We start from the raw sequence: 17,598 nt of genomic DNA on the forward strand, positions 1-17,598 counted from the left end.
GTGGATTTCTCCTACTAATCAAAAACAATTTTAGAGACGACAAAATGACATTTTAAAATAAATTTCTGGCAAAACTTAAAATCAGCTTCGAACAACCAGCAGCATTGCCAGCGTCCGTCCATTGCCAGTTGCCACGATGTCACCGCAATGGCAAAGAATGATCAAAGCAAGCGACCTGACAAGACACGAGTGACCAAAATGCCAACTGCCACGGCACACGTGGTCACCAGGCTGCAGCCACACCGTGCGTGACAGTTACACCAAACAGAGGTCTTGACATCCACTGTGTGCGGTAGCAGTTGACACATCAACCACGCGGTTATCATCATCAATTACAGTACATGCAGTAGAGTGTATGAAATGCTATCACACTCCAAATCTTCGTCGCAATGCGTGCAGCATGGAAAAAATATTGAGCCAAAAACAAGGCCATTCCAGAATTCATCCCCTGTTTTTTTCAAAGCCATAAATTAAAGCCGATAGAGACAACTTGCATGGCGTGCCATCTTCACAGTTTGATCAGGCCACAATGACATAGTTTCTGAATATTTGGCCAATCAACCAAACTATCCAACGGAGAAAGAGGCGAGGCTGTACAGGAAGGCGGCATGATAATCTCAGGCCAGCTTAACAAATGGAACATATCAGTCTAAGACATCACAGAGAAGGCAAAGCGATTAAACGGTGTATCCAGTCTAACCTAATGTTTTCACCAGTGCTTTGGTTCAGAAAGGAATTGAGCTACAAATGCAAAGGGGGGCAAAGAATAGATGGTGTCTACGTGGCCCTATTTACATTTCAAAAGTAAACTAAGCGCACAAAAGTCCTAGGGAGTTATTATAGCAAGGAATTTACCATGTTAGGCTGGCTTCTGGCTGGCTGGTGGATTCACCTTGCTAGCCCCGTTCACCGCTGTGTTGGCCCGGTTGTTGGCTGGTGTTACGGTGCCAGGCGCCACATTCTTGGGCACTAACAAGTTGCCCTTTGAGCTCATGCTTTGCTGCTTCTGGACAGTACTTTGGGTGCCTGTGGTAGCAGGAGCAGGTGCCTTCCCTCCTAATGATCTATTCAGCACGCCAACTATGCCGCTAGACATCCCACCCTGTGGAATTGGAGCTTTGGTCTTTTTCGCAGTTGCTGGAGGTCCAGCAAATACAGGGTTGCTTTTGCCAACTGTGGGCAGCGTCTTCAGCTGTTTTTTCTGGCTGCCAATAACGCTTTGAGCTTCTGGAGCAATCTTGGCAGCCTTGCTCTTATCCACATTATCCTTATTTAAGCATCCTTGGGCCACAAAGCGATCAAATTCTAACATGTCTGCATCCTTGGGGTCTATGGCCTCCTCAATCTTGGGATCTTGAACATCTTCCTGCTTCACATCCTCAGGGAACAAGTCCTCCATTGTGACTGCAAAATAATTAGAGTTGTCATCTATTTCCATTTTGTCAGAAGATCCAGACACTGGTGTGGTGTTCAGTGCTTTCTTAGTTTCTGATAAATGCACTCCAGCGGATTGTCCCAGAGGATTAACCCCAGCGACTTCTGAAACATTATGAACTTGTTCAGTTGCATGTGCAGTCAAAACTTGAGATGGACCACCAGTACTTTGTAATTCTAGGTGTTGATCACTGCCAAGCTGTGTCCCAGGTTCACCAGCCACAGTAGGTGTTTTAGATCCCGTAGAAGATTTTGAAGATCCTGTTCCTCGAGATCTTATGTGCACAGCTTTTGTGGACTGTGCAGCTTTTAAAAAATTGGTGGCAACACTTGGTTCGGCAATTCGCCCACCAGCAGCAAGAGCTGCCTCTTGTATCGACAAAGGGCCATTCACAGGAATTGATTGGGCAACTTGTTTCTTAGAATTATTTCGTGACTTATTTGAAGCATTTGACACTTTTGGAGGTGGAGGTGCAGATTGCGCAGGTGCTTGATGCAACTGAGGTGGTGGTAACTGCACTTGTACTGGTTGCACTGGAACAGGCACCGGAACAACATGCACCGGTACCGGCAATGGTGAAGGTGCTGTAACAGATTTCACCTCAGGAGTCATAGTAGTAACCATTGGATTGTGATGTGGCACACCTCCTGCATGAACAGTTCATATAAGCACAAAAAGTATCAGCAAAGACCACCCCGAAGATCACATGGGAAAAAAAATGCCAGTTGCGATACCTGGTCTTAATGTAGACGATCTGGTCGTCCCAATGGCCAATGAAAATGCTTTTTGTGCTGCCTTTAGTTCCTCCGACATAACATTGGGTATTTTAGGGGTAGCAGGCTTGGTTGACCCCTGACGCTTGCAAATAAGCGCCCATCTCTGAAAAAAAAACATACATTATCTTACTAGACTACAGCTGTCTACATGAGGAAAATGGGGGAATATCAACCATGGTTATCAGTTATCAGCAGTCACAACTGCCAGATGCACGATTACACAAAAGAACTCAACTAGGATGGGTGAAAACTCTAATATAGGCTTAGATGAAAAGCGATCAAACGATTGCAACAGCAGCACACCTAATTTTTTAAATACTTGCACTGTGTGCAAGGAGGTGCCGACTCTTTCATTATAGAATTGTTGCAATGCATGTAACCATAAGTTGGGCGACTTCAGGAATGGTAATCCCATATAGGCGAATAAGAATGAACAAAGCACAATGATGGGTGCTGGTATGCAATTGACAAGGTGATCTTACCTGTTGAAGTTGAAGATGCGTCCTTGAACTATCAAATTTATATTTATGCAGAATTTCCATCCAATTTCCTTCACCATGCTTCTGTACACCTGCTCCTAGTTCCATGTCCTCCTCTCTGGACCATGGTTTAGGCTTCTTTTTCTTTTTGGGATGTCCATTAGGGTCCAAAGGATCAGGAGATGAGCCTGTGTGGGAGGGCTGCTTTGAGCTGGAAACCGGACCTGTACCGTTTGTTAGACGGTGACCAGGCACAAGCTGTTTATCAGATGGAACACGCACTATCTTTTCATTTGGAGTGTTTAGCGCAGCAGCTTCTGAGTTGACACGTTGACCAGAGGTTTGTTCACGTGAAGATCCGGTGATAATAGTCTGAAATTGCATGACAGGATCAGGTGCCATTACACAGAACCACAGGCCTCAAAAGAATACCATGCAAAATTGCCAAAGAAACTAGAGGTTAGGTGGTTTTGTGCATCACATTCCATACGACAATCTTTTCCATAAACTAAAATTGATTGCCCTTTTATGTCTTTCTAGACACATGTAATTCAAGACTGCCTGCAAGCACTATAAGTGTGCCACTACACACAATTTTAACTTGTAAATTATTAGATGGCAGGGAAGGCCACACACTGAAAAAAGAGAACATTTTTCCCATGCATTTTCACATCCACAAAGGAACTTTTTATTGCCCTATTTGTAGTGAAAAACACACGGAGCACTATCTTCCAGTTGATAATGAAGCACCAATCAAGCTATGAACACTGCCAGTATTGAGCATCAATAATAGCCTTTGAATATGTTTGCCCATATTCTGTCTATCTCAAACTATACACACTAGCATAACTACTAAGTTATTCAACAACCTATGTTAGTGTCAAAGCATAAACTGTGCTTGCGGAAGCCAACAATAATAGAAACACTACACATTATCAGATAGATACTGAACGGTGATAAAATAGGAGATCACGACCATAATCAAATAATATGTGCAACAACTGCCTCGTATGAACCCAAAATGACACACGCACACACACAAGAACTAAATAGAACAGGATGTGGTTTGTTTGGTCTCCCAGTTAAATCGGCAGGTAACTACATAATCACACAGAAAAAAAAAGGTGCGAAAATAAGGGGAAATCAACCAGTTTTAGCATCTTATACTCGAAAGAAGCATCCACGCTATACGAAATTATAGGCTTCGGTTGTACAAGATAATGGTCTTTCCAGAAAGTGATACCTTGGCAAACGATGTGGCCTCAGCTAATGCTTCATTACCCGGAGCAGGGACAATCTCAATCTCACATTCTAGATCACTCCCATCGTCCTACGAATTATCGGTCACAGCAGCACAGCACCATCAGAGAAACGAACAACCAACACTGAAAACAAGCTGAGATCTACTTCTACTACTGTATAAAATCTCAACAATTTCCCGAATATATATAAAAAAGTAACAGAAATCTCGGCGAGTGGCGAACCAGCGGCAGGGAGGCGGGCTCGACGCTCTCGACGAACTCGTGGCCGTAGGCGAGGTGGCGCCACAGCATCTGGTACTCGCGCGCGGAGGTGATCCCGGTGCTCGTCCTCCGCACCAGCGCCCTCCAGTCGATCCCCTTCCCCGCGCCCACCTGCTTCCCCATCTCCTGCAGCATCGTCAGGATCGTCGCCGGCTGGTACCTGCGAGGTTCGGGGGGGGGGGGGGGGGGGGGCAGCGCCGCGCCGGTGAAACGAAACCCTAGAAACGACCCGCCGCCTCCACCGCGGGGCGAGAGAACGGAGAGAGAGAGATGGGGGAGATGGATTTACCTGTGCAGGATGAGGTAGGCGTCGTCCTCGGAGAAGCTGCGCTTCCGTTTCGCCGCCCCGCCGCCGCCGGCCGCCGCCGCGTCCATCTCGGAGTGTAACCGACTCGTCGGCGCTTGGCCGGGGAACTCCTTTTTCATCTCCTTTTCTGTTATTATATTATTTTTTTCTCCCCTTCTTTTTTTTTTCTCGATTTGCTTGTTGATGAGAGCGAAGAGGGGATGAAGAATTGAAGATAGTCACATAGGTGAGGTGAGGAAGCGCTGATGGGCTTTTTGTGCTGCTCATCCCCTCTTCTCCATCCCCCTCTTAAGATCCTATAAACAAGTTGGGGCCTCCTTTGCTTTTGCAAATGGCAAATTATAGAATCTGAGTGTTTGCTCAATTGTAAAACTTCTCAAAAAGTTTAGTATTTCAGAAGAAAGGTGTTCTCTTTGTAATGTTATGGTACGGACACCCAGTTAGTTTCATAAGAATTTCAGAAGATTGCATTCTTAAAGTTTTATTCTTATATGATTCAATGGATTCGATAGTTTGGTAATATACATCCTATAGAATGATTTTCCAGCCCTTTTTTCAAGAGGAAAATAAGCATGAGGCAAAAGCCTCTGCAGTGTGAACGAAAAATCGATTTTACGACAGGAGAATCGAATCATGCGCATTGTCGTTGTTGAACGTCGTAGGTGTCAGAACAAATCGAACTCACATTGGAGTCGAACAGAAGGAGTAAAATACTATTTACTGTGCATGCATGCATAAAAGGTACACCAATGATTGGGTGATTCTCTTTTATAGGTCCTACAAAACAAAACGATTTGAATACTATAGCTACTGACCTGAAATTTTGTTCAACTCTTCGATTAGATTGGCCGAACTAAATACTACATATGCCTTAAGAGTTCGTGATTTGTCTTCCTGTGAGAAGTCCTCTGTTTATTTCTCTCTACTTTCTCTATCACCCACGAGTGATTCCTATAAAATTCATGTGATTTATTTCCCGCGGACCATCAGGCACTAGCTCAAATATTTCTATTTTTAAAATCTAACAATATTCCAAAGAGCACAACGTCCCATTCAGTGGCGGAGCCAGTATTTGATCATGAGGGGGCAGCTTACTAAATGATAATTAATACGGAAAAATAGCATGACAATTAATATTTTTGTCTTCTAAAGCCTCACACGGATAATGTGTACATATGTTATGGCAATACAAGAGAATTAATTTTAGCCTTATTATACGTTGCCAAAATACATAAGAACATCGTTGCAGTTCAAAAGGAACACATAAAATTACACAAGTATATTAATTGAATTTAATCTCAGCGGTTAGCAATTTACTATTGCAGGATTGCTGCATGCAAAGCTAAGCAGCCAACACATACTACGGCTAGTTGGCCAAGGACTAACCCAAATCGTAACCTAGTATCCATGCATATGGTTTGTTCATAGGGGGCGTAATACACTGATGAATAATTTTTTAGATAAATATGTGATTATTTGTACTACTTAACACCCCCTGCAGAGATTCCATTTATACGTTGTTTTTCTTATTTCTAAGTCTTTTAGAAGGAACCGGCTCCTCTAATGTTCAAGACGTATGTCACCGCGTAACATTGCTTACACATATGTTGTCCAAATTAATCGGATGCACCTGGTGATTCTTTCGCAAAACAGTTTCTCCTAAGCAATCGTTTTGGAGAGGGCTTAGCTTAGTCGCTAATACATGAGATTACTTCTTCTCTCTCTACCTTCGAGCAGATCGTAGTGTGGCAGAGAAAAAGCTAAGGACCAAGGGACGAAAAAAAATCCTTGCTAACACACAAAGAGCACAAATCTCCGATGTCTTTCTATTGGAAAATCAGGGGAATGTGGTTTGAAAGTTGTGGTATAGGGAAGAGTATCATATAGGATGGTTGATTTGCCGGTTTTCCATTGCCGCTATATATATGATGCTGTTGTATTTTTTTTAGAACTTAGGACTTAGGAGATGGTATTGTGAGTCAGGTGATCAGTACACCAAAGGTCCAGAGCGCCGTTGCGTGTCGTGGACCAAAGCATTGGCGTGCTGTTACCGGTGAGTAGCGCGTGTAGCCAGAGGCATTCCTATTCTGTGGGTCTGTGGCAAGTTCCTTTTTTGATAGAGAAGAACAAATTAAAGATTAATTAAAGGATTAGCGGAGGAAGACGATATCCCTGTAGAGCTAGGCGTCCGATTAATTTGGACGACATATGCACAAGCTACGTTAGGTGGTGGCGTGCCTCTTAAACGTTAGAGGAGCCGGTTCCCTTCTGAAATCTGGTTTTCTAAAGGAGCCCGAAGCATACTAGATAGTAAATTAGTGACCTAACGTCCTCTAAAAAAACTAGTAATTTAGTACAAGGCAAAGTGGCACAGAGAAAGAGTTAGGATAACATCAGTAGAATATAGAGATTGCATAGTGGGTTAAAAAAACTAATTTAAGATTAATATTTTGTAAAAGGGGATTTGATGATTTGCCACTCTTTACTCTTTAGATTGGGGAACATTTGATGATTTGTCATTCAAGTCATTGACTTTAGAGGACACTGCATGTCATTGTCTCGGTAGCAATAACCTTTTTTCTCACAATATAAAAAGTTCACAAGTCGTGTTTTAAAAATGTATACTCAAGTATGTCTTGTGTGCAGCATATAACTATGTCTTAGATATTTATCTATTATTAGTTGAGGCCAAAACAAAACGACGGACATAGGTTAGGATGCATGACAACATGGCTTATATTAAGCATTAACTTTCACCCCTGTTTCATTTTGAAGATGTTGTATTGGTAATACCAAGATGGAAACAAAAGACCATCGTTTGCATCCCTCATAGGAAGTTTAGCCGCGAGAGAAGATTTGAAACATCGATGTAAAAAAATATATGCTACGAATAAATAATGAATCTAACGGCTTGAAAATCAGAAATGGTTCCATAGTGTAGTGGTTAGCACTCCAGACTTTGAATCTGGCGACCTGGGTTCGAATCCCGGTGGGACCTTTTTTAATTTTGTTTCTTTTCTTTGTGATTTAGCAGCTCATGCATGAACAGACGATGCATTGGGTGGTTCAATCTTAGCACGAAGTGCAGCTTTTTATTCACCTGTTTCTTTTTTCGTTTCTTTTCTTTGCGATTTAGCAGCTCAAGCATGAACAGGCGATGCATTGGGATCTTTTTCGTTTCTTTTCTTTGCGATTTAGCAGCTCATGCATGAACAGGCGATGCATTGGGTGATTCAGTCGTAGCACGAAGTGCAGCTTAGCTTTTTATTCACCTGTTTCTTAGTCCAGGGGATAGGCAAGCTCCATGTTCTTCATTCATCAGCAGTCTACATGCCCGATTGGTTCGTTTCGTTTTTTTTTTTAATTACAGGTTCTGAATGCCTGGGTTTTTCTTTTCACAATCCAGATTACACATTTTGCAGATTAGTATTGCTGCAATTCTGCAATTGTAATCTGAGCAATCTCTCTTTTGTTACCAGTACAACTTACCACTGGTAAAGCTATGTCACTGACTGCTTCTCTGAACCATCTGAAGCTGCATAACTGATATTTCCAGCCTACAGAAGAACATCTCTCCTGCCTCCTCATTCTTCTTGCCATGTCTCATTTATTGCGTAAGTTAGTTATCAGTTTATCAGTCACTAAGCCATAAAATTATGAGCATGACAAGGATCCATCCACGTTACAGTTTCTCAGTTTCCCATTGAGGTTCATACTTGACAGCAATTAGTGATTAAGCTAAAACAGAAGCAACTAGCAAATGATGTGATTGCTCTTGTTTTTGTAAGCTTATATAGGTAATTTCTGGCCTCTGCGCAAGCTCTCATATAGGAAACTCCAGCTCAAAAGGCCTGTAGATGAATTAATTCACCACACCATGCGTTTGCGACAAACTGCTGTAGTACCTGAATTTTACTGACTGAATGAACTTCTGAACCACTGTACCATAACTGGATTCTGTTATCAGTCGCAAGGCACTGAACATACTTCAGAAAATAGTATCATGAAGATATCCCTAACCAACACGTTATATGTTGTATTTGTTTGTCCATGCTTTTTGCTTATCATGCTCAATTGGTCATGCACTGACAATACATATGACTCTATACCAAACTGTATTTAGTTTGGCACAGCTTCATCTGTAAGCAGTGGACCAAGACCAACTAACTGTATCTATTAATCATGTTCCTCTTTCGGCTTTCGCATATGTTTGTAAGTACTAGGGAGTAGGGAAGTTGGTTTCAGCGCATCCAAGATAGCTGTTGAGATTAATCTGAGTTAAGTTGGGAAGACACATCACTGATCAGATGAAAAACACTACTGTTCTTTTGTTCTATTAATTTCCATTAGTGCTACAAAGGAAGAATTTCTACCTCCAAATCAACCAATTCTATTCATTCAGAATTTACGGCATGATACATAATTTTTATTTCCTTATATTACTAGATTTTTTCTATCACAAATCATTATGGCCATTTGCAAAAGGGATTTTTTTTAAAATTTCCATAGATCGTTTTTTTATCATTTTTCTCTTCTTTTCTTGTAGAACAACTCCTGTAGCAGCTGTTTCATCTGCTCCATTACATACCAAACTCCCATAATTATGCAGATTTATCTGTTCCAACCTGCTTGCGTGATGAATGATGATAACTCATGTGTCTTAATGCACAATCTGGTCCAGAGAAACCGTACAAAAGATTACATGCATGGATGACTGATTGATCATCATATGCTGAGCCTTAAACTCTCACAGCGAAGAACTCTGCATCCTGTTTAGAATTGCTACCTGCAGACACTCTAATTACATGCAGTATTTCTTGTCATGTACTCATTGTATTTTGCATATCATTGCCTGATGTTGTTCTGCTATCTACCTGACCTAACGAAGGAACCAATGAATTGACAGCTTCTGAATTCATTCTTACCATTCTTCCAAGACCAATGCAAACTAGTAGAGAACAGATGATTCATATCAATCTTCAGACAGCAAGTACGCAATCAAGGATGGCATGTAGCCTCTTGGTACCTGGTACCTAGTACCTGGTGATACCTTCAAGATAGTAAAAATTTTGTGTATGCTGCATTCTTGTTTATTACATAATCGCGTTAAAGATGAAAACATGTGCCAATATTATGAATACTATCTGTAAACAGTAGTCTGATTTTTTTTCAGAAGATACTGTCAGTGAATGCTCAACATGTTCAGGGCATTACAAAGATTTCATTATGAATGTAGCTTTCGGAGTGCACACACTTTATGGAGCAATATGCACACTAGTGCCCCCCACAATTAGCCGGACCACAGCTTTTCTTGCTTGCTTAATGATGCTGCATTTGCCCTGCTAATCTGACAGCGACCTGTTTTTCAGGCTCAAACAGTTGCAGGCAAGGTAGTAAAATTGGAGGCTGAAAATATAAAACTGAAGAATCAATGCCATTCATTTCTGCTCCCCATTTTGCCGTTTTGCGTCATGTGAAAAATGTTCTTTTTTATATAAAGAAGTGCTTAATGGTTAAACTGCAATGCTCATGCCACTTAATTTCAACAAGATTAGGTACACCTGATGCGTACGTTTATCATATTACTATTGTGTCTGAATATAGTATGCTGTAAATTAAGAACCGTCAGTTCAGAGTTTAGGCATCAGAGAAGGCATTTCTTTTCTGAGTAATTTTGTCTGTTATATGCACATTTTGTCAAGAACTCTATCTTTTTTTTACTGACAGTTATCTCAACTAAATCTTCGTGACCCGACACGCGAAGTAAAATGTTGGATTCGACGGTAAAAACAAAACCTATTTGGCCTTCAAACCGTTCTCTTTAAAAGAAAAAACTGGACTTCAAACTGAAGAGTAAAGTTCAGAGCCAAGCCAAATAATGGACTTCACCCAATAATATATTAGGTCAGCATGTACCACATGGCCCTTTGACAATGGCTCCAAGATTAGGGTGAAAGTGAAAGAAGAATCACCCCAAATTAATTTTCCTCGAATTATCGGTTGCAACACGATGCCAGATACTACAAAACACAGATTTAATTATCCTGTACTCGATATTCAGAAAACTCCCGTCAGCTAGGTTAGCCTTTGTCATCTTCCTGGTGTCTGTTGCAAGCTGAAAACGCTGTCCTAGCTAGCTGATACTTAAATGATAATTAACGCCATGAATATTGCATGATAAATGGTGACTAATCATCCCAGGAGAATCATTTATGGCGTATTATCTCCCTCCGTTTCAAAATAAAAGATAATTTTTATTTCATTAGGATAAGAGTTTAACCAACAATTACTCTATTATGATGTAATTTTTGTGACAACTAAATTTGTTAAATTGGTGTTAAAAAATACTTAATTATGGTTATGCTTTTCTATCACATTAGTGAAACAAAATATGTCTTGTATTTTCAAATGGAGGGACATTATCCGAACAGATGATACTAAATGATAGTAGCAATTAACACCATGAAAGCATGCATGACAAATGATGAACTAATTAACCAGGACAATTAATTGTTTAAGCCATCTATCAAGCTAGCTATCTCCATCGTCTGAACAAACGCAGACGACACAGACGCAGGTAGAGGATTGCAGAAAAGCAAAGCCTAATGACAATCAAAATCAGGCGCTTTCCTAGCTTGTTTAGTGCTTATCTTGCTAGCTTTTGTCTCTGATAGCAGCTGGTTACTCTAATTTGCTTCGCTTTTCTGGGTGTTTTGCTCTCCGATGCTTTGCTTCGCTTTGCTTTTCTCCTCGTCAAGTCAGTGATGAACCCCGATGGCGAAATGGGCTACATGTGTTTTCACATTCGATGCATATGCATCCATCGCGGGCGTGTAGATTTTAGATTGGGTTATTTGCGGTGCCGAGTTTCCAATTTAAATGGTTGAAAAGGGGAAGTAGCTGGCATGAGGAAAAAAACATTCCATCGTTTTCTTCTTCTTTTTTTACCGTGAAAGTTTAGGTTTCTTGTATCGTGATTTGCAATTTACCACTTGAGTAAGTCTGTAAAAAAAAAAGAAGAGACTTGGGATTGCATTTCTGGGCATGCATGAATCCTGGGAAGCTGCCTGAATTCAGAGTGCGTTGTTCCAAATGGGAAGTTTCACTCCAAAGCTACTACTACTGAAGATAACTGAAATCTGAAGACAGAGAAAAGTACATGCACTGTAAAAAGGTAGCCATACTCATTGGATCGTTCTGCCAAGATCAGTACTGCATCACATCGATCAAACTATATCTATATGCAACTGATCTAAATCTGAATTTGTTAATTAACTAGAGTAGGGAGGTAGTATATATACAGTCCCTTGCATCTTCTGCAACCCATTCTTTAATCAACTCAAAAAAAGACAGGATGAAGTGAACAGCCGTGCGCATTATCTCAGTGATTAGAGTTAAAACGGTTAATTGCAACCATAACCATCCTCGTGTACACGTGGTGCTGAAAAATAATCGGACAACCTACTGTCCATGCAAAGCTTTTGAGAGAAATGTGATTCAACGACGTATCACCAGCAGCCTAAACCTCCAAATCGCAGTGTATATATTACAATTTCGTCATAGAAAATGAATTAAAGTTTCAAATTGCAGTACTGTTAACTTGTGTTACCAGCCTCGCTTTTGTGCTTTGTTTGTTGAAGGAAACATCGCACATTAGTCACATTCTACTTTTTACAAAGAGAGGACGAGGAAAAAAGAGCGAAGAGACGGTAGGGCTAAAGTGGTATTAATCCGGCGCTCCGAATTTCAAATGTGCCATCAGTGCACAAGTGGACTTTAAACTCGCTCTGCTCATAATCCTGTCGTGAAATACACTTCTAAAACCACTTACCAGAATATTTAAAACAACTTGATCTTAAAGACTTGAACTAATTTGAAACACGACAGCTTCTGCCAAATCGTTGCAAAAAGAAAAAGAAGAACATATTTGTGAAGAATTTGAGCTATTCGATCCCGTTCTTTTCTTACTCTCTCCGTCTCTAAATATTTGACGCCGTTGACTTTTTTAAACATATTTAACTGTTCGCCTTATTAAAAAAATTTAAGTAATTATTAATTCTTTTCCTATCATTTGATTCATTGTTAAATATACTTTTATGTATACGTATAGTTTTACATATTTCACAAAAGTTTTTAATAAGATAAATGATCAAACATGTTTAAAAAAATCAACGGCGTTAAATATTTAGGGACGGAGGGAGTAACTAATATACATATTTTATCTCGATTTTCATTGGCACATTTTCAAACTGCTAAATGATCCGTTTCATTAAAAAACTATATAAGTTTATTTTAAAATATCAAACAAATCTTTTTAAAATTATAATAATTAATCAATTCATTATGCACTAATGATTACCGCGTTAGTTGGTTGGAGATAGTAACTAATCCCTCGTACACTCAAAATAAAGCAGCTCATTAGCATACAATTAATTAAGTATTAGTCATATTTTTAAAAAAAATGAATTAATATGAAGAATTTTTTTAAGAGAAAAATACACTATTTAATAGTTTGGTAGGCGTGCCTATAAATAACGCAAGAGAGTAACAAGGCATGGTTTAGTTCCCAATTTTTTCTTCAAACTTTCACCTTTTACATTGCATCAAAATTTTCCTACACACACAACGTTCCAATTTCAATCAAACTTCTAATTTTAACGTAAGTTAAACACTCCCCAAGTTAAGAAAGGGGATGTTTAGCCCCTTTAGCCCCTCCCTCCCACACACCCCCAACCCCAAAGCCAACAAACGATCTCAGCCTTAATTTTGCCACAGCTCTGGTAAAAGCTTTGTTGGCGTTGCTGCGGACCGAAGCAGCCGGGTTGGCCACGTCACCGTGCCACGTGGCCGACGGCATTGCGCGCGCGGCAGCATAAAAGGCGACGCCGCGACGCGACGGCCCCAGCGAGTTGCCCCCACCCACCATGCCCTCCTCCTCCTCGCCGCCCCCGCCGCCGCCGCCGGCGACCACCGCAACTTCACGCCGGCGCCGCCGCCGGCGGCTCCTCCCGTCGTCGGCAGGCGGCGGAGGCTCCTCCTCCTCCTTCTCCTCCACCAATTCGTCGTCGTCGTCGCCATTCGTCTCCTTCCTCCCGCCGCCCACGTCGCCGTCGCCGTTCCACCGCTTCCTCCCCTCCCCGCTCCGCGCCTCCTCCGTCCCATTCTCGTGGGAGCACCGCCCCGGCATCCCCAAGACGCCGGCGAGGTCATCCCGCTCCTCCTCCAAGCAGCCGCCGCCCGGCGTCGTCGGCGGCGGGAAGCACTACCCCTCCGCGCCGCCGCTCCCGCTCCCGCCCTCGCTCCTCTCCAGGGCGGCCTCCGACCCCTACGCCTCCGCCGTCGTCCCCGCCGAGTACGCCGCCTCCGGCGCAATGCCGCCGCATCCGCCGCCGGGCTACTACTACCCCGCCGGGGCGAAGGCCGCCCGCCGTCTCCGGCTCCGGCGCCGCCGGCCGCGGCTCGCCGACGCCCTCGCCGAGTGGCTCTCCGTGCTCAGCCTCTACCGCTCCTGCAAGCGCGTCGCCGCCTGCTTCGCCGCCAAGGCCAAGCCGCCGCCGCCGCCGCCGGCGCCATGAGAGCTCGCGCGCGTGCCATCTCTCTCTACTACTCGTGTACGTTTTACTATTATTAGTTTATATGATTATTATTGTGGGTTTGGATCTGTGTTTTGGTGTAATTAATCAATTCGTGTGATTAACTAAGATGGGAGTATCATACATGAGCAACATGATTCTTAGTTTGATTAATTAGTGTGCTTAATAATTAATTGGTTAATAATCTCCAATAAATCGGCACCATTAGTTATAGTCAAATGTTTGTTGTTGTTGTTGCCGGTGAGGTAAGTTGGTGTGTGATAGCTTCAGTGAGGTTGGGCTTAGGTTTGAACTTGTGGTTGAGTTTCTCTGGGTGACCATTGCTGATCAAATTATCTTTAGCTAAAGTTTCTCTAAAGTTTCTCTGGGTGGTCATTGTTGATCAACTGTGTAAGCATGAAATTAATTTAAACTATCTTTAGGCTGAGTGTCGAAAAGGGGTTAGGATTGACTTTTTTTTTAAAAAAAAACAAGACAACTCATTAGCACACGAAATTAAATTAAGTATTAGCTATTGTAAACTTGGATTTATTTGTTTTTACAAAAACTTCAATATATATTTTTTTAAAAAATATATAATATTTAATAGTTTGAAAAGTGTGCTCATGAAAAATGATGATGTATCTTACCCTAATTTCTTCTTAGAACTTAACCTAGGTATAGCTAATGTTACATACAGACATGGCAGGCTGCCGAAATGAGCGTGCTTATAGTGTTTTTATACACATGGCAACATATGAGTAGAAGTATAGAACATACCTCAATGTATACTTGCACCACCCAAGTTCGAGTTATACATATCAAACTTGGTTTAAAATTTCTCTTAATAAATTGGAGCATATGACAATGTTTTTTTTCTTTTAAAAAAAAACTTGACTGGCGGGAATGACCGTTCCTCGGCTTTTCATTAAGAAGAATAAGTCTCAACCAATCTGTCCGAGAAAGATCGCGAACTCTGCCCCCCGACCCCTATACGGACTGGTTCTTTGATACCACTGTCCACTGCATGAGGATCTGTTCTCCATTGATTAATTCTTAATAAGTATTTATATAGGGTTAGCAAGTGATTTTTTTTAACCAAGTCTGAACTACTTGAGCACTGCAATCGCTAAGCTACAATCCCTTTCGTATATGCCAAATTCTTCGTAATAAAAGCGCACGATACCATGTTTATTGGCTATAACCAAAATTATATGGATGGATGATTGCTACATTGGGATCTACTAAAGACATGGTGCTCTATATTAAAATTGCTACATTATATATATATATATATATATATATATATATATATATATATATATATATCGCTGCTACATTGGGATCTAAAGATAGGGTGTTCTATATATATTAAAACTGTTCCTTTTATATAAATTGCAATGTGTCCTTTTCGACAAGATTGTGCGAGATTATCAGAGAAGCACCGCACTGTCAACTCGCACGGATTCTTAATTCCTGCCATTTCTTTTGCTATTTGCGAGTTGTGACCTTACTTGTTATAGCAACCTTGGGGATTTTTTTTTTGTCGGGGCTGTCATAAATCATTAACCAACAGTCGATGTTACTGCACACCAACTGGTTGATTATATTACGACATGCTGACCATATAATTCTTGTAGTAGGTTTCAGTCTCCAAAATACTATCACAAAAAATGTTTCAGTTTAAATTTGAACTAATGAGTATTCTTAAGACACCGGAGTGTCTGCCAAGTAAAGATGTTAGCCTTCATTCCTTTTTTGAAAAAAGAAGTTGCTCACTAGCTAGTGATGCAACAATTATTCACAGGCCATGATCCTGTTAATTAAGGATTTTTTTTAAAAAAAATTGATAGTGGTCAGCTCAAGCTCTTTTTCCTCCTGAGTCCTGACCATGCAAGCTAGCTAACCCCATGCTAAAGTCCACAATAATACATAGTCCATGGATTCCTCATGCATATATATAAAGTTAATTATAAACAAGGCATCCTAATTGTCCATTAATTGTAGATTCTTATTATCCATCTAGCAATAATTAAACTACTACATCAAGCAGCATCTTCATCCTGTAGAAAGAGTACACATTACTTTGCAGCCAAAGGGGAACCATAATACGAGTGAAAGAAGAGATTCTTTAATTAATTCCTTCATGCTAGCTACTGGAATACTAGCTAATAGCTGTTTGGTTCACTCCCTCGCTTTGTCAAACTTTACCACACTTTCTAGAATACTTGTTTGTTTCACTTCCAAAGTTGTGGCATGCCAAAGTTTTTCAATTCAAAGATCCACATGTCATACACCCATCTTTTAGCTAAAAGTTGCCTAAGGTATGGCCATCAATTTATAAGCCACAAATTTAGCTAGGTTTGGCAATGTTTAGGAGTGAACCAAACAACCGTGTGTGTGCAATATGCCACCGAACCCCATCAGCGATTGTTTCCTTGCCGAAAAGCGTGGAGCCTTTTCCTCTCGCTGGGTCTTGGCATGGCAGATAGATTGGCAATGGTGGTGTTTGTATGGTAGTACATGCTTCCTCCGTTTTTTAATAGATGATACTGTTGATTTTTAAAACATATATTTGATCATTTGTCTTATTTAAAATAATTTGTAGGAACAAATGTATAAGATATAAATCATGTTTAAAGTACTTTTAAGTGATAAAATAATTCATGACAAAATAAATTAGAATTAGAATAAGACGGCTGGTTAAACATGTGATAAAAAGTTAACATCGTTATCTATTAAAAATTGGAGGTACTATATGTATTATATGTATATGCATGTGGTGTGCATGACATGAGCCGTAAGGCAAGGCGACATTTCTGATGACAATCAAAGCTTTGCTTGCGTCTTGCGTCGTGTTGTGTTGAATTGTTTGCTGCTTCGTTCCAGATGAAAAACAAGCGGCAATGAGCAGAAGAATACAGCGATACGATCGAGTTCGTTCTTGGTTGCTAACTGGCAGGGGCGGAAAAACAGCTAGCTGGAAGGTCGTGGCTTGGAACGGCTCAAACTGGTGGTCATATAATGAGTCGAACGGGGCCATGTTTGGATTTTTTAGCTCATGAGCTTATGAGCAGTTCATCACGAGCTGCTTGTTATTTTACTCCCTTCATCCCTAAAATATTTGACGTCGTTGGTTTTTTAAAATATGTTTGACCGTTCGTCTCATTAAAAATTAAAATTTTAAGTAATTATTAATTCTCTTTTTTATCATTTGATTCATGGGTAAATATACTTTTATGTACACGGTCAATCATATTTTAAAAAACCAACGGAGAGGGAGTACACTAGTAAAAATAATCATTAATTGTGTATATATATGCTTTATTAACTAGTACGTAGTATTTTAATTGCATCCAAACCATTTGTATTTACTTTTTTTTTTACCGCAGTCAGTAAAGGTTTCATCGGTCGTTTTGCCATTCAATCCTATATATACTTATATAAGTTTATCCCCGCTAAATGTAGTTAATAATATTTCTCTCTTCTCTCATTAAACCACATCA

General features: G+C 40.7%; 2 protein-coding genes and 1 non-coding gene across 3 annotated transcripts; 2 read left to right on the forward strand and 1 right to left on the reverse strand.

Annotated features, from left to right (window-relative positions):
- Positions 1 to 482: 482 nt before the first annotated feature.
- On the reverse strand, positions 483 to 4,782 carry LOC127763506 (uncharacterized). Its single transcript, XM_052288231.1, has 6 exons — positions 4,503 to 4,782; positions 4,175 to 4,373; positions 3,934 to 4,020; positions 2,694 to 3,062; positions 2,170 to 2,314; positions 483 to 2,082 (listed from the first exon to the last, which is right to left on the reverse strand). The coding sequence occupies exons 1-6, from the start codon at positions 4,637 to 4,639 to the stop codon at positions 860 to 862; spliced, it is 2,160 nt and encodes a 719-aa protein (XP_052144191.1). The 5' UTR covers positions 4,640 to 4,782; the 3' UTR covers positions 483 to 859.
- A 2,664-nt stretch (positions 4,783 to 7,446) lies between these two features.
- Positions 7,447 to 7,518, forward strand: TRNAQ-UUG (transfer RNA glutamine (anticodon UUG)). The gene has a single exon. It is a non-coding gene; the product is annotated as a tRNA-Gln (tRNA).
- Positions 7,519 to 13,444: 5,926 nt separating this feature from the next.
- On the forward strand, positions 13,445 to 14,354 carry LOC127764371 (formin-like protein 20). The gene has a single exon (XM_052289248.1). The coding sequence runs from the start codon at positions 13,445 to 13,447 to the stop codon at positions 14,093 to 14,095; it is 651 nt and encodes a 216-aa protein (XP_052145208.1). The 3' UTR covers positions 14,096 to 14,354.
- The last annotated feature ends 3,244 nt before the right edge of the window (positions 14,355 to 17,598 follow it).

Source organism: Oryza glaberrima, chromosome 2 (assembly GCF_000147395.1).
Source record: "Oryza glaberrima chromosome 2, OglaRS2, whole genome shotgun sequence".
NCBI lineage: Eukaryota > Viridiplantae > Streptophyta > Magnoliopsida > Poales > Poaceae > Oryza > Oryza glaberrima.

What these genes read in the sequence shown, in the direction of transcription:
- LOC127764371 (XM_052289248.1), top strand. Translation starts at nt 13,445, where the DNA reads ATGCCCTCCTCCTCCTCGCCGCCCCCGCCGCCGCCGCCGGCGACCACC.
- LOC127763506 (XM_052288231.1), bottom strand. Translation starts at nt 4,639, where the DNA reads ATGAAAAAGGAGTTCCCCGGCCAAGCGCCGACGAGTCGGTTACACTCC. An exon ending in AGCCCGCCTCCCTGCCGCTG is followed by an intron (nt 4,021 to 4,174) that starts GTTCGCCACTCG and finishes GATAATTCGTAG; the next exon opens with GACGATGGGAGTGATCTAGA. An exon ending in ATCGTCTACATTAAGACCAG is followed by an intron (nt 2,083 to 2,169) that starts GTATCGCAACTG and finishes CTGTTCATGCAG; the next exon opens with GAGGTGTGCCACATCACAAT.